Raw genomic sequence first — 23,813 nt, 5'->3', positions numbered from 1 at the left:
TTTCATGCAAATCAAACGCATTTACGTATGAAAGGTTTTGCACGGACTCGTTTTGAAACAGAGGCACAGGGTAACTCGGAAACGACCCATTGGATACGGAAAGTGGGGGGGGGGGGGGCGAGATTTTCTCGTTTGAGACGTTCTCTCTTGATTCACGAGATTGCAAAATTGATAGAAGGGTGGTTTTGGTCTTGTTTTTGGCTGAGCAAAAAAACTGTACATAAGCAGACAGAACTTCACCGTCAGCACAAAATACAAAGGAATTCCACTACAGTAGTTTAATTCTCTGTGCGTTTGTAAATAATGTAATAAATATGGTTGTGTTCAGTACATGGAGCGACAGGTGCTCAGGTTCCTGACAGAAGTTTACAAATACACAAAGATTGGACCTCACTGAAAAGTCATGCTTTAAAAAATGCGTTAAAACATCTTGTCAAACTATTTGAATGTCTGATCTTAATTAGCACTGATTTTTTACGCTTTTATTTCTCCGTTTTCTCCTTAGTTTTAGTTTCGATTGAGGCGATATATCAACCACTCAAGACAGTGTTTGACCACATTTCCAAACACCTCGAAATTCGTCAAAAATACTCCCCTGCGCGTCGTATTTTCATTTTTAGAAATGGGGTCAAACACAAATACATATGAAGCAAAGCTTTTTTCGCCTAAGATGAAACAAGATGTGAAACTCCTTTCAAGGGAAAGTGTACTTCATTTGCATGAAAATAACCTCGTGCGTAAAAAGAATTTCTCATGAAAGGTTTTGTGCAAGGATTTGCTTTTATGAGTATAGTAAAGGAACTTGAAAATTGCCTGACGAAGTTTAGCTCGTTTGAGCTCTCGTTTCTTTACCCTAATTAGTCTATTATATTTCCTTTACATTTTAACATTAATAAATACTTATTTATATAATAAAGACAACATATTCTCAAGCGGTGAGCAGAACCCGTTTTAGATTTGAAGCGACCTTTTAAGCTAAATTGTTCAAACACCGCTGACCCGTTTAAAAGGGCGTCTGTAAGTCATACTTATTTACAAAACTGTACAAAGTTCATTTTACACTGTAACCCAAATAAATATATGTACAACCCAAAAATTACCAATTGGCGAACAATGCCTGACGTATTAGCTATACACTGCTGGGCCTTTGTAATAGGCCCTTTGTATGATCCGGTCACGTGGTGCAAGATCATACATGCTGGGACGCAAGTTGCACAGTGGGACTTCCAAAACAAAGCAACTCGTACCAGTCCACCTGGACCTGCCTTTGGTTTGGAAGTCCCACTGTGCAACTTGCATCCCAGCATGTGTGATTTTGCACCATGTGACCGGATCGTGCAAAGGGCTTATAGGACTACACTGTACCTGTTTTATTCCCAGTTAAAATCTGAGGCGTGATGCGTGACTACTTGTGCAACGTTAATCGAAAGCGCATTTAACTGGGTCTTGCGTGACGTTCGCATTGAAAGTTTCTTGGGAAAGAAAACATCCACACAGTCTGTCCGTGGCATTACTGACACATGAGCGAGTGTGTTGAGCAGAGTTGTTTACTATTATTGTGAATAAACTTCTGACCGTGTTAAGACGCTGATTTTCAAGATGTAAAATGCTGTCATCTGTGAGCTGAACGACGCAACGTATCCAGCTCAATTGCTAAACCTTCCATTTGTCGCGCTGTCGATTCCTACAGAGAAAGAACCAAGATACGACAATAATGAGTTTATGCTAACTCTCTCATACATATACAAAAGGTAATAAAGAAATGAGAGTTAAGTAAAAGGCAGTCAAAAAGAGAAACAGGCAGAATAAATGTAAACTGTAAAATGTATAAATGGACAAAACCTCGGTTAAACGAGCTGAATCTACCGGAGTCTACGACATTGCCCTGTTTTACAGGCTGGGGCGAAATGACGAACAGTCCACCCCAGTGAGTAAGAATTTTGTACCTTGAGTCTTTCCAGTTTTTGTGTGGTCATTAGGTTATAGTCCCTCTCGGCCTGTAGAGCGTGTTTCATTCCTTTTGTTTCCCAGTGGTTCTCGGCCACGTCACTCGCAAGTTTACTGATTGTCATTCGACTCGCCTGCGAAGTGAAAGTATCGATTTTAGTCAGATTTCAGTGTCATTCACCAGAACTGTGTCCGCAATTGTACTAACAAGGTAGTTATGCAGCGAAAACGAGCTATAACGAATGGAATACCACAATTGTTTCAGCAGGACGATTAGTGTAGATGACAGATATTTTCTTTTTATTTATTTAGTTCGACATATTTTTCGAACCAAACAAATAGAAACGAAAAAAACAAAAAAAACAACAATAATAATAATAATAATAATAATAATAATAATAATATTAATAATAATAATAATAATAATAATAATAATAATAATAACAAGTAAAATATAAAAGGAATAAGGCGTAGTTCAAGCTTAATTCCAATTTTGGTTGAAAATTGTAAACATTTACGAAAGATATGCAGACCTACGTTCTTGTTTTGACGTCACAGCCTGACTAGTCCCAGGTCCTAAACCCCTGCGGTTTCTAACCCAACCGGAAGGCAACGTTCACGGCTAAAACGCGGAGAAGAAAAACGATATCCAATTTTTGTTTTCGATTTTCATGTAATGATCTCCTGTAACTTCCATCTAGCAAATAAAAAGAATATCTGTCATATACACTTAAGGTATCTGATACGCTGCAAAAAGAACTTCACCAACTTCTAGTTGATGAAGGAAAGCTGACCTCCGAGGCAAAATTGGAGAAATCGACGTTTTGAGCTTAGTCCCTTCGTGGGAGTAGAGATCAATCTGAACTGAAGTCGCCGGTTCGTGCAGCGTTTATAGAAGCTACAGCCTCAACGCAAAAACTTGACTTTACCCTCATGAGTTCTTTGGCTTTTTCGGTGGCTTCATCGACCTTCCTTTTCTCGTGGTCTCGTTTCTTAAAGGACTCTCGGTTTTGCTTTTCCAACGCGTCCTGTATTTTCCTGTAAAACAAAAGAAAGGGTTACATTGGAAGCAAACTAAAGAAAGCCCGTTGTCCAATGGATTTTGCGCTAGACAGTGGATTGTGGTGGCTGGGTGAAAGCCCACCCGGAGGCCACTGTGTTGTGATCTTAGGATAAACACTGCACCCTCACAGTGCTTCTCTTCTTTTCGGAGTATAAATGGTATCGGCGATCTATAATGGTAACCTGACAAAATTCCAACGGAGGGGAGGGGGATAAATGCGATGGGCAAACATCTCACCCAGGGGAAGTAGCAATATTCGTAATACACAACAGAAACCGAAGCTAAACGCTGACACAGAAAAGCTATATCGTTCCTCTTCACGCAGTAAACTACAGTTAAAAGCTCCGTGGCAAGTTTAATTTACCAAGCGTTTAACGTATCGGAAAAAAAGATTAGTCTATGTACAACGCGACGCGCCGTTGGCAATCGACAAAGTTCGTGATTAGTGTTGTCATATTTTCGTTGTTGTTTTTTTTTCCCATTTCTTATATTAGCCAATCAAAACGAAGTTAAGTCTGCAAGACGGAGAGGGAGTTTCAAAGAGCACGTTTGAATGTCTTGAATTTACCACTGCCTACACCAGAAACCAAATACTTTCGAAGATACAAGCATACCCCTGATTTAAGATATAAAATTCATTTCTTTCTTAAACTTGGAATCAGCATTCCGTACCTTGATCGCGCCAATTCAGCCTGTAAATTCCCAAATTTTGTCTTGAACCATTCTTGAGCTTCACGAAGATTCTCTGAAACCTGAAAAAAAAAAAAACCCTTAGTATTTTTTAATTATGATAGGGAACTCGCCGTAACCTCTCTTTGGTTAAGTCTAATTAATCGGGGAATGGCTGGGGTGGCGAAAATGATTAAAACATGGACAGACTTTGAAACCGCAAGACTTGGGCCCCGTTCACACTGCGCCGGAGAAATTTGAAAGCGCAACTATATTTCTACGGTTAGGGCTGCCGTCCTCACTAATCCGTCACGGAAACGGAGCTTCCCGAAAACGCTCTTCAAACCGAAGGAATTTGAAAACGCCGGCTCTGTGTTTTAGTGTGGACGGAAAACATTTTAAAAACGGAGCTTTTCGACAACGATGACATCACGATAATCACGTGATTTCCCTGCTCGAGTTTCCCTCAAACACAAATCCAAAATGACCGGTGATTGCTGTGTTTTCAACTTTCTCCAGCATGGCGTGGACGGTCCCCTATACTAATGGTCAAATTAAGGCGGATTCCTTTGTTATTTTGCATAAAATCTCACAGTAATGCGGAGTGCCATCATTGCCATCACTGCCAGCGTTTAATTTTTTTTATTCCTGCAATTCCACGATGTATTAGGGTGCATTTAGCACGCGAGGTATAACCAACAAAAGTGAGCAGATGCTCGAAGAGTTTGACGAAAATGCAGCTGTTGTTTAAGCCTAATCCTGTTACATGTAGAGGACGTGGGGGTGGAATAATTAAATTTTACTAATTTTCTTCGCATTTTTTGGTCTGCCCTGGTTAAGTCGAGGTTTTACGCACTGGAGTTACAAAAGCTGTCGAGTGAGTATGCACTTCATATATGGGCAACTATCTGACTACACTGGGGCTTTAACCCAGCAGTTTTCTTCCTCAACAGTGTCATTCGTTGTTTAGAGTGAAGCTTCGTTCAATCTACCTCGAAAAAAAAACACCCGTTTGTTTTTGACAGCACTGCATGCACGTTTTTCGACTTTTTAAATTACACGCCAAGACTGACAGAAAAAGCTTGTCACTTTTAATTTTAGCATGCTAGTAATTAATAACATTTCATATTCGCAGCTGCAGAAATAAGCGCCTTCTATATATTTAAGAGGATTTATAAAACTTTTGAAGTTTGATGAAATTAAAGCGACCATTTCTCTTTTCTGAAGAGCTGAACACAAAAAGAAATGACAACTATTCTTTTTTATTCAGCCAGGAGGAGCTTTCTAGAGAACAGCACCTTGTTTAATTTAAAGAGCAGCAAACTTTGCATGCTGTCAGCGTATAAACTGTCCTGAAGCTCTACAAATACTACTGGTGAAAGTTAAGCAAATTCATCAGTGAACATCGGCCTCTATGAACGGGTCAACAATTCAGAGAAACTTCTGTCTGTGCATCTTTATGCCATCCTAGTGATCTTTATTTGATATACAGTGGATGCCCGTTAAAATGGTCGCCAACATCCAGGAAAATTTGGCCGTATTAACGAGGTGGGTCAAATTTCATGGCTGGTCTATTTTAGGTGACGTCTTGACAGACATCACAAATGCACTTCTAAACAACTGTCCCTTTGAAAATAAGTATTCGAAATGCAGTTATAATTTTTCAAAGAAAAGTTGAAACTTCATTAAGTACATACAATATTAACAATGGAAAGATGAACATAGCTGGTTGGCCGCGTAAACGCGGTAAAATTATAGGGGATTATACAGGTTGGGATTTCAGAATGTGGCCGTTGGCTGTGTAAACGGGGTTTTCTCATATAAAGGCAATGTATGGGGTTACGGCGGGACAAAAAGGACTGGCCGGAATAATAAGGTGACCGTATTAACGAGGTGACCGTAAGCAAAGCTTCCACTGAATACAAACCAAACTAAACTGAACTCAAGAGCTTTTCCTTTGAAAATCAAGTGGCAAGTCGCAAACTCCATTGTATAAAATCCCTCTAAATTGCATAAGGCCGTCAAATTTATTCCTTAATTACGGAAAAGCCCCGGAAAATTATTCATTTTCGCATCGGCAGAATTGCTCACCGTTCGCACCCAAATATACGATCTCTCGAACTCCTTCCCTGACAAAACGCCGTTTGGAATAATATACAGCCTTGTGGAGAACAATTGATGTGAATTCCAGTCCTTCTTCTCTTTATTTAAAATTACAAACAGCTCTTCAGAGCATATCTTATACATCTTGCTTTACAAATTGCTCATTTAAGAAGACCCTGTAGCACACTTTGGACGACCACTTTTCAAAGAATGCTCTCAACAATTTCCTATCGTTTTTACTTTTACTAGCTAGGTACGCTAAACGATGCCATATGTCGGACAAGTGCTAACTGCATGAATAGCAAAGTACTTGTCTGATTGTGTCCTTTACTGTTTGTCTCACTTCATCTATCTTCCAGCAGTAAAGAATCGGGTTTAGTGACGAGTTTAAGTAAACTAAAGCGATTGTATACTGGTTAACGAGAAAAACAGATGTTGATATTACTGCTTTAGCAAATAACGCCAGCGCTATTCCACGGGGTAGAAAACAAGCCACTAACGTGAACTGCAGCCACAGGGCACTGCACACTGCCTTTCTGTATCGCGCTATGTTCAGTTCATCTGTTTGGTTCGGTTGTTGAACATGGTCTTGCACTTGATTTTGATGATGACGGAGGGTGAAGAAAATCTTTGTGTAAGAAAATATCGAAGTTGCTAGAGAAAATAACACAACTATGAACATGTACCAAAAAATTATAAAAGGATTCCAAAAAGACATTCCCGTCAGAGCAGTGGACACAACCCAAAACGTAACGACGATCACATAGGCGCGCTTCAGAGTGACAACTTGTCTGTATCTCAGCCCCAGCAACAGGGCGAGAAGTCTGTCCACGCTTATTGCAGTCAGTATCAACAGAGACACTGCGAACAGAACAACGCCTATCACAAACCGTATGACTGATACGTAGCGACAAATATTCCAATGTTCATTCACTACAGACATTAAATAGATAACAGTAAGAGGCTCGAGAATCACACCAACACAGAGATCAGTTGTTGCAAGGTTACTTAGCAAGAGTTTAGATGGCGGATGAAGTGAAGACTCCTTGCGAAGAGCGGCTAGGATCAGAGCATTTCCAAGAAAAGCAGTAACGGACCCAAAAATGTTTAAAACTGAGATGAATGTCAACTGGCCGTGTATTTCAGCAGTTATATTAGCCGAACAGTATAGCTGTTCAACCGAGTTTTGCGTTTCATGTGCAGAGGAGTTTGCAGTTGTCATAACTCCGAAAAGGAACTATCTACCTTCAACCTGGAATCTTTTGATCAGAAACCAGTCGCTATCCTGAAACTTCTCAGAGTAATAAATCCTCGTTTATAATTCTTTTCATTTCGTCAAACATGAATTATTAATTCGGAAAAATAAATTAACCAAATGAGCAGATGGTTTAACTAGCAAACACTGGCTGTTTTATTTTGTTTCTTTCAAGTGACCACAAAAATGCAAATTAATAGTACAACTGTTGGTTTTGAAACCCTTATGCCTTTACTTTCAGAAAATGGTCATAAATTCTTGAAACAGGTTATCTTTAATTAAGTTTTTAACAAAAAAATAAAATAATATTAATAAAAAAAAAAAAAAAACCACCGGGCCTTAGGCAGCTGTTTACCTCACCTATTTTAACTACCAATGAAAAGATATTTGAAATGGAAAGATAAAAAAATTCCTGCGCATGCTCAGAGCCCCCAGTTTCCACTCCAGAAAGGTATATTTAGTAACAACTTCCTGTACTTTGGAATAGAGTTTTCTACGCTGGTAAAATCCCACAAAAATTACACTTTCTAGCAGCTCCATGTAAGAAATATCATTTTTTGCTTAAGCGCAACGTATTCAGTAAAGTAATTCACGCCGGTGTGAATACAAGAAAGCATTTTTTGAAAGGCAACCACTGGATTTCTCGAAAAAAGGGCTTTTCCGGTTGAATCTTCGATAACAATGCGCAGTTGACTCGAGAGAACAACTAACCATCGTTTTTCTCTAAAACTAGGAACTTTTCGAAGCTGCTTTTATTTCGCGTAGCCTCTTGTTCAAAGCACTGACAACAAGCTGCAAACAGGCAAGAAAGTCTTCTACTGTCTCTTTGTTATTTACAGTGTTTTAATACTGATATGACTAACAACTACCCTCTTCTTTCACTCAGGCTGTCAAACAGGTCTTCTTTTAATTAACTGTGCAGTTCAGTATTTGCTCTTCTCGTTCGACAGTGTTTGCTCGACATTTCTCTCTGTTTTCTAATCAACACTTGCAGCGTCTATTTGTTAATGTGATCTATTGTTATTTATCTCACAAATGAGACTATTGATGTATTCGTACATCGCCTGTCCACATATAAAGAAGACTTACCGTTTTTTTTGATTTCCATGCAAGTAGAAAATGATGCCAAGATGACATCGAAACGTTGTTTTTTAAGTTAAGATCCACTGCAAAATTCATTACTAATTTATTTTTCTAAATTAGAAGTCAGTATCTGCTGTGTATGCAACCAAAACTAATGCAAAGAAACACCGAAGTGAACATCTGCTTCAATCTACATTTACAGAAATTCTAGATAAACGTCTTCGTTTGTAGAAACAACTTTTTCTTGATGTTTTCTTTATCTGAGTTTATGAGCCTCGGAGTGAGCTCTCTTGACAGCTCTTAGAGTCCCCTACACTATATACACGCTTCCTCCATTGGTTCTATCTTCCACTACACAAACACACATTCACCCCGTAATTCACCTGTTTGCTCTAACAAAAGGCCAACGCTCCAAAAGTTAGTTTCGGTAACTCGCCAAGTCTGTTGATTTGACTTTATCAACTTGATAATAAATAGTCTATACCTCGGTTTTTTAAAATATAATTCAACTTTTCTCGAACTCAGTCTTCTTGATATCAGGTGCCTTTGTTTTCAATAGCACGGTATTTCAACTTGTTTACGCCCAGACAAACGAAGTGGACAAACGCTGCCTAGCTGTCACTTTTTAATAATTATGACTTGTTAGTTGCTAACAATACTTAGACTCGCAGCTGCAGAAATATGCATTATCATTTTCTTTTTTTTTTTTTTTTTTTTTTTTTTTTACAATTTTTTTGAGCCACCTTTCCTCTTTTCTCAAGCACTGAACGGAACAAAAAGGGCAAACATTCTCTTTTCTACTGAACAAGGAAGAACTAATGCAGAGAACGGGTCTTATCCACCTACTATGTTTACGTTTTTGTTAGCGTATCAGCTGCCTTAATGCTCTAATAATAATAATAATAATTAAAGTTTCGAAAATTCATTAGAGAACATCGCCGCAATGTCTGAACGCCATCAATTCATCCTTAATGATCCTTATTTTATCTTATGGAAAATTAATGATATAAATTTCCAATATTCTTTGAATTTTGGAATTACGATAAAACCAGACTAAACTAAACTCAAGACTCCTTGAAAAACCAAGTCGCAATTTCTCCTTCAAATCGCAACCCACTGTAAAAACGTATTTTCCAAATTTCACAAGCCCATGAAAACTATTCCTTGATTACGGAAAAGCCCAGGAAAATTCTTCTTTTTCGCCTTGGCAGAATTGCTCAACGTTCCTAACCAAATATAAGATCTCTCGGCTTCCTGCCTGTGTTTTGAATAAAACGGATCGCCACTTTAGCCTGAACCACCCACTGCTTATCTTAACTCCCTTGACAAGAAGACCGTGTTGGAATAATAAGTCTTGTGGAGACAAACTGTCGTGAATTCAATTTTTTCATCACAGTCTGATGCCGAACAAGTCTTAATTAACACCATGTTTTGCTGCTGTTACCAAAACAAGCTCATTAACATGCAATAGCGATAAACTAAATTAAGTAAGCACCACTCTTAAACTCTTGGCAGCTTTTGGAAGAACCTTCTTCACCGTTTTATATAGTTTTTGTACTTTTTTTGTAGGTAAGCTAAGCGATAATGTAACTCGAACCAGGGCCGTAGCCAGAAAGAAAAAAATTATCACAGGCAATGTCCAGGAAAAAATTATGACTGAAGGAATGTCCATGGTTAAATTCTTTTCCTAGTATTTAGGGTGTTTATGAAGAACATAAACAACAAAAACGAACAGCAATGACTGGGGCTAGTGCCTCGGTTTGCCAAAGCCCTGCGAACAAGAGCTAACTGGATGGACAGGAAAGCACTTGTCTGATTGTGTCTTTCACTGCTTGATTTACTTCCTTTATCTTCCAGCAGTAAAGAATCGGGTTTAACGACGAATTTAAGTAAACTAAAGTCACTGTATATTCCCTGGCAAGAAAAAGAGGTGTCGATAGCCCACTAATAGACATTAAAGCTATGACTACACTGTCGGGTAGATAACAAACGAGTAACGTGAACTGGAGCGATAGCGCAGTGGACACTACCTTCCTGTATCGCGCTTTGTTCAGTTGATTTGTTTGGTCCGGTTGTTGAACATGGTCTTGTACTTGAGTTTGATGATCACGGAGGGTGAAGAAAATCTTGCTGTAAGAGAAGATTGAGGTTACAAGACACATAGATGCAACTATTATGCTACACGATATGGCTATGAGGACATTAATCAACGACATCATAGATATGACAGTCTGCACAACCCAGATGATTATCACGATCACGTAGGTGCGCTTCAAAGTTACAACTTGTCTGTATCTCAGCCCCAACCACAGGGCGAGAAGTCTGTCCACGCTTATTGCAGTCAGTGACAATTTTTTTAAAGAATGCTCTCAACAATTTTCTATCGTTTTCACTTTTACTAGGTAGGTACGCTAAACGATGCCATATGTCCGACAAGTGCTAACTGCATGAATAGCAAAGTACTTGTCTGATTGTGTCTTTTACTGTTCGTCTCACTTCATCTATCTTCCAGCAGTAAAGAATCGGGTTTACTGACGAGTTTAAGTAAACTAAAAACGTTGTATACTGGTTAACGAGATAAACAGATGGTGATATTACTGCTTTAGCAAATAACGCCAGCGCTATTCCACGGGGTAGAAAACAAGCCACTAACGTGAACTGCAGCCACAGGGCACTGCGCACTGTCTTTCTGTATCGCGCTATGTTCAGTTCATCTGTTTGGTTCGGTTGTTGAACATGGTCTTGTACTTGATTTTGATGATGACGGAGGGTGAAGAAAATCTTTGTGTAAGAAAATATCGAAGTTGCTAGAGAGAATATCACAACTATAAACATGTACCAAAAAATTATAAAAGGATTCCAAAAAGACATTCCCGTCAGAGCAGTGGACACAACCCAAAACGTAACAACGATCACATGGGCGCGCTTCAGAGTGACAACTTGTCTGTATCTCAGCCCCAGCAACAGGGCGAGAAGTCTGTCCACGCTTATTGCAGCCAGTATCAACAGAGACGCCGCGAACAGAGTAACGCCTATCACGGCACCTGTGACTGATACGTAGCGACAAATATTCCAATGTTCATTCACTACAGACATTAAATAGGTAACAGTGAGAGGCTCGAGAATCAGACCAACACAGGGATCAGTTGTTGCAAGGTTACTTAGCAAGAGTTTAGATGGCGGATGAAGTGAAGACTCCTTACGAAGAGCGGCTAGGATCAGAGCATTTCCAAGAAAAGCAGTAACGGACCCAAAAATGTTTAAAACTGAGATGAATGTCAACTGGCCGTGTATTTCAGCAGTTAGATTAGCCGAACAGTATAGCTGTTCAACCGAGTTTTGCGTTTCCTCTTCAGAGTTAAGGGTTGTCATTACTGCGAAAAGTACTGAAGTAATGAAGCTTCGTTCAATCTACCTCGAAAAAACAACCCGTTTGTTTTTGACAGCACTGTATGCATGTTTTTCGACTTTTTAAATTACACGCCAAGACTGACAGAAGGAACTTGTCACTTTTAATTTTGGCATGCTAGTAATTAATAACATTTCACACTCGCAGCTGCAGAAATATGAACCTTCTATATACTTCAAGAGGATTTTTAAAACTTTTGAAGTTTGAAGAAATTAAAGCGACCATTTCTCTCTTCTGAAGAGCTGAACACAAAAAGAAATGACAATTATTCTTTTCTATTCAGCCAGGAGGAAATTTCTAGAGAACAGCACCTTGTTTAATTTAAAGAGCAGCAAACTTTGCATGCTGTCAGCGTATAAACTGTCCTGAAGTTGAACAAATACTACTGGTGAAAGCTAAGCAAATTCATCAGTGAACATCGGCCTCGATCAACGGGTCAAAAATTCAGAGAAACTTCTGTCTGTGCATCTTTATGCCATCCTATAGTGATCTTTATTTGATATACAGTGGAAGCCCGTTAAAATGATCGCCAACGTCCAAGAAAATTTGGCCGTATTAACGAGGTGGATCAAATTTCATGACTGGTCTAGATCTATTTTAGGTGACGTCTTGACAGACATCACAAATGAACTTCTAAACAACTGTCCTTTTCAAAATAAGCATTCGAAATGCAGTCATAATTTTTCAAAAAGTTGAAACTTCAGTAGGTACGTACAATATTAACAATGGAAAGATGAACATAACTGGTTGGCCGCGTAAACGGGGTAAAATTATAGAGGATTATACAAGTTGGGATTTCAGAATGTGGCCGTTGGTCGTATAAACGGGGTTTTCTTATATACAAAAAATGTATGGGGTTACGGCGGGACAAAAAGGACTGGCCGGAATAACAATGTGACCATATTAAGGAGGTGACCGTAAGGCGGGCTTCCACTGAATACAAATCATTGACAAAACTAAACTAAACTGAACTCAAGAGCTTTTCCTTTGAAAATCAAGTGGCAAGTCGCAATCCCCATTGTACAAACTCCCCCTAAATTGCAGAGGGCCATCAAATTTATTTCTTGATTGCGGAAAAGCCCCGGAAAATTATTCATTTTCGCATCGGCACTACCGAGCCTTAGACAGCTGTTTACCTCACCTATTTTAACTACCAATGAAAAGCTAGTTGAAATGGAGAGACAAAAAAATTCCTGCGGATGCTCAGAGCCCCCAGTTTCCACTCCAAAAAGTTGTATTTAGTAACAACTTCCTGTACTTTGAAATAGAGTTTTCTACGCTGGTAAAATCCCACAAAAATTACACTTTCTAGCAGCTCCATGTAAGAAATATCATTTTTTGCTTAAGCGCAACGTATTCAGTTAAGTAATTCACGCCGGTGTGAATCCAAGAAAGCATTTTTTGAAAGGAGACCACTGGATTTCTCGAAAAAAGGGCTTTTCCGGTTGAATCTTCGATAACAATGCGCAGTTGACTCGAGAGAACAACTAACCATCGTTTTTCTCTAAAACTGGCAACTTTTCAAAGCTGCTTTTATTTCGCGTAGCCTCTTCTTCAAAGCACTGACAACAAGCTTCAAAGAGGCAAGAAAGTCCTCTACGGTCTCTTTGTTATTTACAGTGTTTTAATACTGAAATGACTGCCCTCTTCTTTCACTCAGGCTATAAAACAGGTCTTCTTTTAATGAACTGTGCAGTTCAGTATTTGCTCCTCTCGTTCGACAGTGTTTGCTCGACATTTCTCTCTGTTTTCTAATCAACACTTGCAGCGTCTATTTGTTAATGCGATCTATTATTATTTATCTCACAAATGAGACTGTTGATGTATTCGTAAATCGCCTGTCCACATATAAAGAAGACTTAACATTATTTTGATTTCCATGCAAGTAAAAGATGATGTCAAGATGACATCGAAACGTTGTTTTTTAGAGTTAAGATCCACTGCAAAATTCATTACTAATTTATTTTTCTAAATTAGAAGTCAGTATTTGCTGTGTATGCAACCAAAACTAATGCAAGGAAACACCGAAGTGAACATCTGCTTCAATCTACATTTACAGAAATTCTACAAAAACGTCTTCGTTTGTGCAAACAACTTATACTTGATGTTGTCTTTATCTGAGTTTATGAGCCTCGGAGTGAGCTCTCTTGACAGCTCTTAGAGTCCCCTACACTATATACACGCTTCCTCCATTGGTTCCATCTTCCACTACACAAACACACATTCACCCCGTAATTCACCTGTTTGCTCTAACAAAAGGCTAACGCTCCAAAAGTTAGTTTCGCTAACTCGCCAAGTCTGTTGATTTGCCTTTATCAACTTGATAATAAATAGTCTATACCTCGGTTTTTTTAAAATATAATTCAACTTTTCTCGAACTCAATCTTCTTGATATCAGGTGCCTTTGTTTTCAATGGCACGGTATTCCAACTTGTTTACGCCCAGACAAACGAAGTGGACAAACGCTGCCTAGCTGTCACTTTTTAATAATTATGACTTGCTAGTTGTTGACAATACTTAGACTCGCAGCTGCAGAAATATGCATTATCATTTTCTTTTTTTTATTACAATTTTTTTGAGCCACCTTTCCTCTTTTCTCAAGCACTGAACGGAACAAAAAGGGCAAATATTCTCTTTTCTACTGAACAAGGAAGAACTAATGCAGAGAACGGGTCTTCGTTTAATTTATCCACCTACTATGTTTACGTTTTGTTAGCGTATCAGCTGCCTTAATGCTCTAATAATAATAATAATGATTAAAGTTTAGGAAATTCATCAGAGAACATCGCCGCAATGTCTGAACGCCATCGATTCATCCTTAATGATCCTTATTTTATCTTATGGAAGATTAATGATATAAATTTCCAATATTCTTTGAATTTTGGAATTACGATAAACCAGACTACATAAAACTCAAGACTTCGTATTTTCCAAATTGCACAAGCCCATGAAAATTATTCCTTGATTACGGAAACCAAGAAAAACTATTCTTTTTCGCCTCGGCAGAATTACTCAGCGTTCCTAACCAAATATACAATCTCTCGGCTTCCTGCCCTTGTTTTGAATAAAACGGATCATCACTTTAGCCTGAATCACCCACTGCTTATCTTAACTCCCTTGACAAGAAGACCGCGTTGGAATAATAAGTCTTGTGGAGACAAACTGTCGTGAATTCCACTTTTTTCATCACAGTCTGATGCCGAACAAGTCTTAACTAACACCATGTTTTTCCCGCTGTTAACAAAACAAGCTCATTAACATGCAATAGCGATAAACTAAATTAAGTAAGCACCACTCTTAAACTCTTGGCAGCTTTTGGAAGAACCTTCTTCACCGTTTTATATAGTTTTTGTACTTTTTTTTTTTAGGTAAGCTAAGCGATAATGTAACTCGAACCAGGGCCGTAGCCAGAAAGAAAAAAATTATTACAGGCAATGTCCAGGAAAAAATTATGACTGAAGGAATGTCCATGGTTAAATTCTTTTCCTAGTATTTAGGGTGTTTATGAAGAACATAAACAACAAAAACGAACAGCAATGACTGGGGCTAGTGCCTCGGTTTGCCAAAGCCCTGCGAACAAGAGCTAACTGGATGGACAGGAAAGCACTTGTCTGATTGTGTCTTTCACTGCTTGATTTACTTCCTTTATCTTCCAGCAGTAAAGAATCGGGTTTAACGACGAATTTAAGTAAACTAAAGTCACTGTATATTCCCTGGCAAGAAAAAGAGGAGTCGATAGCCCACTAATAGACATTAAAGCTATGACTACACTGTCGGGTAGATAACAAACGAGTAACGTGAACTGGAGAAATAGCGCAGTGGACACTACCCTCCTGTATCGCGCTTTGTTCCGTTGATTTGTTTGGTTCGGTTGTTGAACATGGTCTTGTACTTGAGTTTGATGATCACGGAGGGTGAAGAAAATCTTGCTGTAAGAGAAGATTGAGGTTACAAGACACATAGATGCAACTATTATGCTACACGATATGGCTATGAGGACATTAATCAACGACATCATAGATACGACAGTCTGCACAACCCAGATGGTTATAACGATCACGTAGGTGCGCTTCAAAGTTACAACTTGTCTGTATCTCAGCCCCAACCACAGGGCGAGAAGTCTGTCCACGCTTATTGCAGTCAGTGTCGACAGAGACACTCCACAAAAAATGGGGTCTGTTATAAAACCAGTGACTGATGAAAATCGACAAATATCCCAACTTTCGTTCATCACAGAGACCAAAAAAATAACAAAGAGAGGGTGTGAGATAACACCAACACAAAGATCAGTTGTTGCAAGGTTACTGAGCAAGAGTTTGGACGGCGGATGAAGTGAGGACTCCTTGCGAAGAGCAACTACGATCAAAGCATTCCCAAAAACTGCAGTAATGCACAAAAAACTGTTCAAAACTGAGATAAATGTTAGCTGGCCATGTGTGCTAGCAGTTAAACTTGCCCAACAAAACGTTAGTTCAAGTCCTCCGTGCTGTCCGTCTTCAGAAACGTTGGCTGCTGTCATTACTAACTCCTCAATACTTTTATCTCACTTCTGTCTTAGACACAATATATATGTAACTAGAGTAACGTATCTCTAAAGTTGATAATTCAAAGCTCTTCCGTGTAAATCTGTTTTGGTCGTGGGCTGTTCGGTCGCTTTTAAAATAATGTACGGTCATAGACAGCTGTTTGCTGCGCCTATTTAAACGCAAATGAGCGCCCTCATATGAAAAAAAGGGCATTAGCTGATGTTGTCCATTCTAGTAAAGCTCACGTCGAAAAATAAAAATATTTATTATACGGCTGAGCTGGTCCGCGATGAAAAAGAACGATTCTGATTGGTTCCCTTCGCGGTTCGAAATTTTCATTATGAACCGCAAAGATGAACCGCTCACGAATTAATTTCGGGAAATTGCTGTCTAAATTCATAGCGCAAAATAAACAGTTTTTTTTTTGTTAAGTAAGAAATCAATTAACATTCAAGTTTGGAGAGTAATTTCAGTTAAAAAAGCCATTGCTATGAATATTTTATTGAACTAGCATGTTCGGTCCTTATTGGAGAATATTGGTCTCGCTCTTTTGTTTTTTTTGCACGTTTATGGACCGAGCCGCAGACCTCATACTGGTTCAATAACATATATATCGGTTATTGACCAAGCGTGAGGTCAGGATGTATGGGTTATTGACCAAGCGTGAAGTCAAGATGGCTGGATATTGCCCAAGTTCGCTTTTTGCTTGTTTATGGACCGAGACGGAGTTGAGGTCCATAAACTCGCAAAAAGAAAGAACGAGGCCAATATCCAGCCATCTTGACCTCACAAGCTTGGTCAATAAGAGATTTATTATACGAAAAAATAAAACTATTTTCTTGCGGGACACAAGGTAAACCCGAGCGGGCAAGATAGCGACATCTTGCCCGCTCGGGCAGCCAATCGCAGCGCAGGATTCGGTTCATCTTGCCCTCTCACGGGGCTAGCCGTATAAAATATATATGTGCATACTGTGCTCGGAGGGAAAAAAGCAGAGTTCCATACAAATTCCTACGCATGCTCAGAGCCCCCAGTTGCTCCTCGGATAAGCAGTGTTTAGTAATAACTTCAAAGCTTAAAATAAAGTTGAGATTCTTGACAGCTCCATGTAAGAAATATCATTGTCTGCTTACCTGATATTTAACACATCTTAGCAATTCATGCTGGCGCGACAGGGAAAGACATTTTTTAAAGGCATCCACTGAACTCATTTAATGGATTTACCGAAAAGGGGCTGTTCCAGTTAGACTACGAGTGTCCCTCTTTCGTTCAGTCCGTCGAGCGTGACGCAAAAGAAAACCGCGAGAAAAAATCGCCCCCAGGATTTCGCGTGGCCTTTTTTTTTTTTCTCGCGGTTTTGTTTGGCATCACGCACGACGGACTAAGCGAAAGAGGGACTACGCGTAGTCTATGTTCTGCTTGAAGCTTCGATAAGCAAGCGTCAGTCGACTCGAGATAGTAGTAAACCATCACGTTTTTCTCAAAAACTGAGAAATTTTCCAAATTGGTTGTATTCCATGTGGCCTCCACTTCAAGACACTCGTAACAAGCGATGATTGACAATTTTCCTCGCCTTTCATTCAAGCTGTCAAACAGGTCTTCCTTTTATTTACTTTCCAATTTAGTATTTGTTGTATATATACCAGAAATTGACGCAACGAAAACACAGAAGCAGACGTCTGCCTCAATTTACATTTACGGACACTTGGAAATTCTAAAAACACTTTTTTCTGTGTCCCAAGTCAACTTGTAGTCGATGTTGTCTTTTTGTTGCTATCAGCAGCTCTTACAGAAAAGGACCTCAGTCATGTTATTTTGAGTTGTTTCGGCAATGTATAAAATTACCTTTTAATTGATGGAAACCTGAAAATGATAGTTTACTACGATAGAAAAACAGCAAAGAGATAATAATAAACCACAAAGGAACAAGGATGGTTAAGGATGGAGAAGATTAACGCGGATAACAAACGACAAACTTGAAAAATTTAGGTTAAACTTTTCAAGATGCGCAAACCGTAATGTAGCTCGTTTAGAGAACCACCAAAAGTGCTTGCTCGCAGGCTAGACTTTGTACATGCTGCTCAGTGACATGACAAGTCTTGTTTCTGAAAATTTGCTGATTTTCTTTTAATATGGTATGAAAATCTGATAATCTAATGTACCTGTTGTGTTTCGAAGTTGGCCTCTGCTAATTTTCTCTCCGTGTCTTTTCTCGACGTCTCTAAGTCTTTTTCTCGCGCCTGCAGCTTCTACAAGAACAAGGCGACGACAAAGTCAACTATAAGGCAGAATTTATTTCTACAAATGAATAATAAACGTGAAACAATAAACAATTATTAGATTCGGTTTTTGTGATATCCAGAATAATTAAGGTCGAGGTAGGGGTTATCAGACGAAGCTGAAGGCTGAGGCTGATAACCCTTACCGAGGTCTACCGAGACCTTGATTATTCTGGATATCACAAAACCGAATCTAATAATTGTTTTATCATACATTGAACGAAAAGAAAATGGAAGTCATGTTTTGGCTTCTTCACTAACGGCAAGCAACACAAAGCGCGCGAACTTGACCTGATTACCCTTAGAAATCATGCACTGCGGTCATACATGACAGGGTTACCCATGACCTTGAGTGTCCTTGACATGATTATTGTACAATCTGCAGCTAGATGACGTCACAGGCACTGATTTCGAAAATTCACTGTACGCTTTCGGCCAATCAGAAAAGAGATAGCGAGTTCAATATATAATAAGTAACGTTGTCGACAAATCCTCGCTGAACTCAAAAGCAACCGCGAAGAATTCCCGATTCTGACACTCCAATCGCAGAAATCTAGGTAGCTAAGCAACAACCCAGCCTACAGATACTTTCTAACCCTGGTAGCGCTCGCATTGAAGGCGGTACACAGCGCAACCGCTTTAATGAGACGCAAGTCCTTCAGCTCAGTAACTCAATTCTACAATTCACCTTATAACGTTGTTCCACATCTTTTCGGAGGTTCTTCTCTCGTTCAAGTTCTTCCTCTTTATCCCTGATAACAGTAACATTGATGCGGGGATTACAATTTTCATAACTTAAAGTTTTAAACGCGCTATCAAACGTTATCAACATCTACAAATAACAGTATTCATACATTGTCAATAATTGGTTATCCAGAGCATGTAACCTACCGCTGAGCTTGAATTAAGGTTTCTAATTCTGTTTGAAGATCAGCAAACTTCGACACAAACTCGCCGATTGTTTTTGCCTGCAAAAACATCAAAAACACAGTGAAAGGACGGTTACTGTGAATAGAAAGCATAGCAAGTGACGGCAATGAAGTGTAGTGAAGAGACCAAAGCAAGGTTTTCAAATTAACGCCGCGCAAAGGTTATTTGAACGCTTTTTAGCCAACAAAATAACGGGGGCTTGGATTTCGTCGCTGACGGTTTTAATTCTCTCAAATTATAACACCAGAAAAACAAAACAACTATGCGGTTTAAGTGTAGATGGCAAAGTGGAGTACTTGGCTGGGAAATTATAAAGGTTTCTCAGAAAGGTGATCAGTAGCCAAGTCCTCGTCATTAGGTCAATACGTAACTAACCACAAAAGCGATGAGAATAAAGAAAATCGTCAACAAATGAATTTTCCCTTCATGTACTATCAAAGTCTCATAGCTAACATTAAAAACATGTACGACATGTGTTAGTAGAATCTAGTTGTTATGACACGAGGAGTACAACTACTAGTAGCTATGAACTAACATACTTGTTCACTGTTTTTCCGCATGTACTCGTTTTTAACACGCTCCAAGTTGTTTAGCTCTTTCTCGAAATGCTGCAAAAGCAAGAAATAAAACGCTAGCAAAGAATACCTCGAAGAATACCAACACTTGTAAAGATCAGGCTCAAAAGGCTGTAAACATGACAAATTGTTATACCTCCCAACTGAAGTACGTTTTCCGATTGGAGGAGAACGTGCCTCGTGTCATGGGTCAAAACTCACTAACTCCCTAGGGAAACAACAACTTAAACTTTGGACTCGCACGTGATCAGGTCGTGCTCCTTGAAACCACGGCAAACTTGTGTGCCAGTCGGCGTCAGGCAAAACATTTTTCCCATTTTCTTCTTTTCTCGATTTGGGAGGTATAACAAAACAGTTATGACTGGCCCTACGGGAAACAGCAACTCTCGTTTCCCCGAGACCCTCAAAGTTCCCCGAGGTAACGCGAGTAGGCGAGAGGAAACTCGCAGCTTCGCGATTGCAGGATAAACATCAATTATAAAGAAGTAAGTTTTTAGTACTGAAACAAACATTTCTTGCATTTCTTTCATTATTTTCTACTATTATCATATGCTGCTCAAGGATACAGTCCTTCTCGGTTTTTTCCTTACCTCAGTTTTTCCCTTGGCACCTTCCTCTTCAATATCTTTCGCTTTCTGTGCTTTGCGTAACTGCTCCATTTGTACCTTTTGTGATTTCACTTTAGATTTGTTTTTTGCCAACTGTTGTTCTAACTCCTTAACTTTCTCTTCCAATTTCTTGTTTGACTCTTTGATCTTGTTCTTATAGGCGTTTGCGTCATCCAGGTCTTTCTTTAACTGCAAGGACCCACAGAAATACCAAACAAGCTAACCATTAGATATTCCAGTGAAAAGGGGTTGCACAGGCAAATCTAACACATGGGACAACGTCCGACTAGCTTTTGCGATTTTTTTGTCACTATGCTGAAACAAGCGACGCAAGTAGAAGCACTAGAGTCCAAAGCAAAAAAAAAAAAAAAAAGAAAAACCACACAGAGAAAACACAAGCGCAAGAAGAAATGTCGTTGTTTGCATGGTAAAAGTATAAATCGAAACCAATCGTGAATTGGTTACGTAAGTCTTCAGCCTTATAATAGTGCTGTTTGCATGTTTTCCCGCGCTTGATGTGGGCGCTTGCATGCTTTCCCGCGCTGATGTCAGCGCTTGCTTGATGTTTCCGCGCCTACAGTCGACTATATGATTTTGTCCAAACTTTGCATTAGATTCATTGTGGCTTTTTTGCTTTTGTTGCGATTGGTAAACTAGGAATTTAAAGCAATGATTCATTTGTAAATATAAGTTTACCTTCGCAAGCTCTTTCTTGTGTTTCGTTTTTGTTTCTTGTAAATCTTTCTGTCCTTGCCTTTGCACTTGTTCAACTCTCTCCTCGACCTCTACAGTCTTCTCCTCGTGTGATTTCCGAATTTCATGATCTCTACGAAAAGTAAAACACGAAACCGGAGTGTTGTCAAATGGACCAATTCTATCTGCCCACAGCATGCCAAAATGACATTTTTTTGTTTTAATTTTTTTTAAATGCAACAATAAAGGAAGCTTAAATGGTTTGTCTCCTACAAAAATATTCTTTTACTTCTCACGAAATTGGAAAAAGAGGAGTTGTACGAAACCGTGAACGGTTGGAAGGGTCGAGAAGGAACTGGCGGAGAGGGAAGTGGCCGAGGAGGGTTGGGGTGGAGGGATGGGAGGGCGGACCTTCCTCTCCCTTCCTCTCCCCAGAACTGTGAAACAGTAAACTCCCCAGGCTTAAAATGATTTGCTCCCGCAGCTTCTAAGGTACCTTTCATCCAAGAGTTTCTCAAACTCCGTTTGCTTTCTTCCTAACTCTGTCTGCAGCACCTCCATGTTGTCCTGTAGCTCTTTATTCGCTGACAGCAGTCTTTCCAATTGATCGGACATCCTTTCTCGGTCAACCTGAGCGTTAGACAGCGCTTCGCGTAATGGTCTAAGCTAAGAATCAATTAAACGGAATCCCGAATGAACAACACCAATGAAAAACCTTTGATTTAGGCCTCGTCCACTCTGCGCCAGAAGAACTTGAAAACGCACCTTCATTTCTCCGGTTAGGGCTTTCGTCCACACTGATCCGTATCGAAAACGGAGCTCTTCGAAAAGTCAAAACGCTCTTCAAACCGAAGGAATTTGAAAACGCCGGCTTGGCGTTTTAGTGTGGACGGGAAACATTTTGAAAACGGAGCTTTTCGAAATTGATGACGTTACGATAATCATGATATTCTCCTGTCTGAGTAACTCTCCTTTGATATCTAAATTGTAGTTGTTAATTCTTGTTATTTGTTAATCATTGTGCTGTAATTCTATTTTTGTTTGTGTGCCAAATCAAAAAAATAAAATAAAATAAAATAAAAACTGACCGACGAGTGTTGCGTTTTCCGATTTCTCCGGCGTAGTGTGGACGGGGCCTTGAACTCAGGCCCGCGCGTAAACGATGAGCGGGCGGGAAATGAGAGCAAGTCTCTATATTTCACCAATCAAAGTTCATGGAGTTTTCTTTAACCAATCAGAAGCAAGCGTGGTTTTCCCGCCTTTTTGACTTGCGCACTTGACAAGAAAGCGAATCGAGTTAGTTTGATAAATGTCTCTTTACTGACGAGAATATTTACAGCGAAGTCCCGATTCTTCGATCCATCTAGGGCCGAAATTGGTTCGAAAAATCGGGAGAACAGGTCAGAAAAATCGAACGTAAATTTCTCCTAACTTTTTTTTTTTTGCCAAAGTAGCAAAAACTACTTGCTGTGACAACAATATATCGTTTAGACAGCTCACATTTTAGAAGCTCGCAATCTGGGATTCAATTTCAGAAGGAAGTTAAGTCGTATTTGAACTATATGAGCATCTACCGCTGTCAAGGGTATGGTTTTCAGGCAGTAGAGTCTGGGATAGGGTATAGAAATCAGACAGTTTTAGTCTAGAATAGGGTATAATATACTGGAAAAGTGGCCAGTGTATAAATAATTTAGTCGAGATCAGCCTGGTTATTTACCCGGGCTTCTAAAATAGACACTGAAACTCGGAAGTGAATTTGTAAGATGCTGTTCTTGCTAGCGTATGTTGGACTACGATAGTGATAAAGTTTCTGTAAGGAGAATAGCTAGTCTGGGATAGGGTAGGGGGTTTGCAAAATCAAGCTGATCATGGTTCAATGTACCAGCGGCACATTCCTTCCCAAAGATTTAAAGAGTAGAGCCCCCTGCCACTTACCTCTTGTAACTCCGTCTGTTCTACAGCAATGATTTTACTTTGTAACGCATCATTCTCGTACTGCAGTTGTTTGATGAGCTCTTGAGAGGATATCCTGGGTTTTGAAAAAAAAAAAAGCCAAATCTGAATACAAGTGGAGGCACGGTGGCCTCATGGTTAGTGCGCTCGTCCCCGGAGCGAGCGGTCTGGGTTCGAGCTCTGGCCGGGGACATTGTGTTGTGTTCTTGGGCAAGACACTTTACTCTCATAGTGCCTCTCTCCACCCAGGAGTATAAATGGGTACCGACGAATTGTTGGGGATACCTAACAAATTGCGGGGGAGTGACCCGTGATGGACTAGCATCCTGTCCAGAGGGAGTAGAAATACTCCTAGCCGCTTCATGCTACAGAAACCGGGATAAGTTCCGACGGCTATGAACTATCGGCTCCAAGGCTTTACTTTTTAAATCTGAATGCAAAGTGAGCCCGTAAGTTTATTTTTTTCCCAGGTGATTAAAAACATACTTGTCTCGTCGCAGTATATTGAGTTCGCTCTCTTTCTGTCCCATGTCAGTTTGCAGCCGCTCCATTGCCTCCTGTAGCTCCGTGTGTGACGACATCAAGCTCTCTATTGTGCTGGACAGCTGGGCGCTGTTTTCCCGCGCATCACTCAGCGACCGCTGTAAGGTGTCGATCTGAAAGGAAGAATATTGCATTCAACGAAACAAGTCTTTTCTGTGTCATTACATAAATCGCAGA

The 23,813-nt window shown here is 39.7% G+C and overlaps 3 protein-coding genes across 5 annotated transcripts in view; all 3 read right to left on the bottom strand.

The window, feature by feature from the left end:
• Positions 1–1,088: 1,088 nt before the first annotated feature.
• Positions 1,089–23,813, bottom strand: part of LOC145482090 (coiled-coil domain-containing protein 150-like) — a 35,833-nt gene continuing 13,108 nt past the window's right edge. Inside the window, exons 15-27 of one of the 3 annotated variants that reach the window (XM_081460687.1) lie at positions 23,580–23,749; positions 23,076–23,169; positions 21,637–21,806; positions 21,144–21,273; positions 20,430–20,636; positions 19,804–19,872; positions 19,226–19,302; positions 19,023–19,086; positions 18,218–18,304; positions 3,683–3,762; positions 2,877–2,985; positions 1,947–2,081; positions 1,089–1,684 (exon numbers count right to left, since the gene is read on the bottom strand). In XM_081460687.1, the coding sequence (XP_081316813.1) occupies positions 1,613–1,684; positions 1,947–2,081; positions 2,877–2,985; positions 3,683–3,762; positions 18,218–18,304; positions 19,023–19,086; positions 19,226–19,302; positions 19,804–19,872; positions 20,430–20,636; positions 21,144–21,273; positions 21,637–21,806; positions 23,076–23,169; positions 23,580–23,749 (1,464 nt within the window). In that variant the 3' untranslated portion in view covers positions 1,089–1,612. The other 2 variants (XM_081460685.1, XM_081460686.1) reach the window with 2 other exon arrangements.
• Positions 6,069–7,004, bottom strand: LOC145480497 (adenosine receptor A3-like). The gene has a single exon (XM_081458741.1). The coding sequence runs from the start codon at positions 7,002–7,004 to the stop codon at positions 6,069–6,071; it is 936 nt and encodes a 311-aa protein (XP_081314867.1).
• LOC145480496 (adenosine receptor A3-like) lies at positions 10,560–11,821 on the bottom strand. The gene has a single exon (XM_081458740.1). It carries the CDS (start codon positions 11,490–11,492, stop codon positions 10,560–10,562), a length of 933 nt encoding a protein of 310 aa, XP_081314866.1. The 5' UTR covers positions 11,493–11,821.

Source organism: Orbicella franksi, chromosome 3 (assembly GCF_964199315.1).
Source record: "Orbicella franksi chromosome 3, jaOrbFran1.1, whole genome shotgun sequence".
Taxonomy (NCBI): Eukaryota; Metazoa; Cnidaria; class Anthozoa; order Scleractinia; family Merulinidae; genus Orbicella; species Orbicella franksi.
Note: the sequence above shows the minus strand (reverse complement) of the source record. Positions and strands in the feature narration are given on the sequence as shown.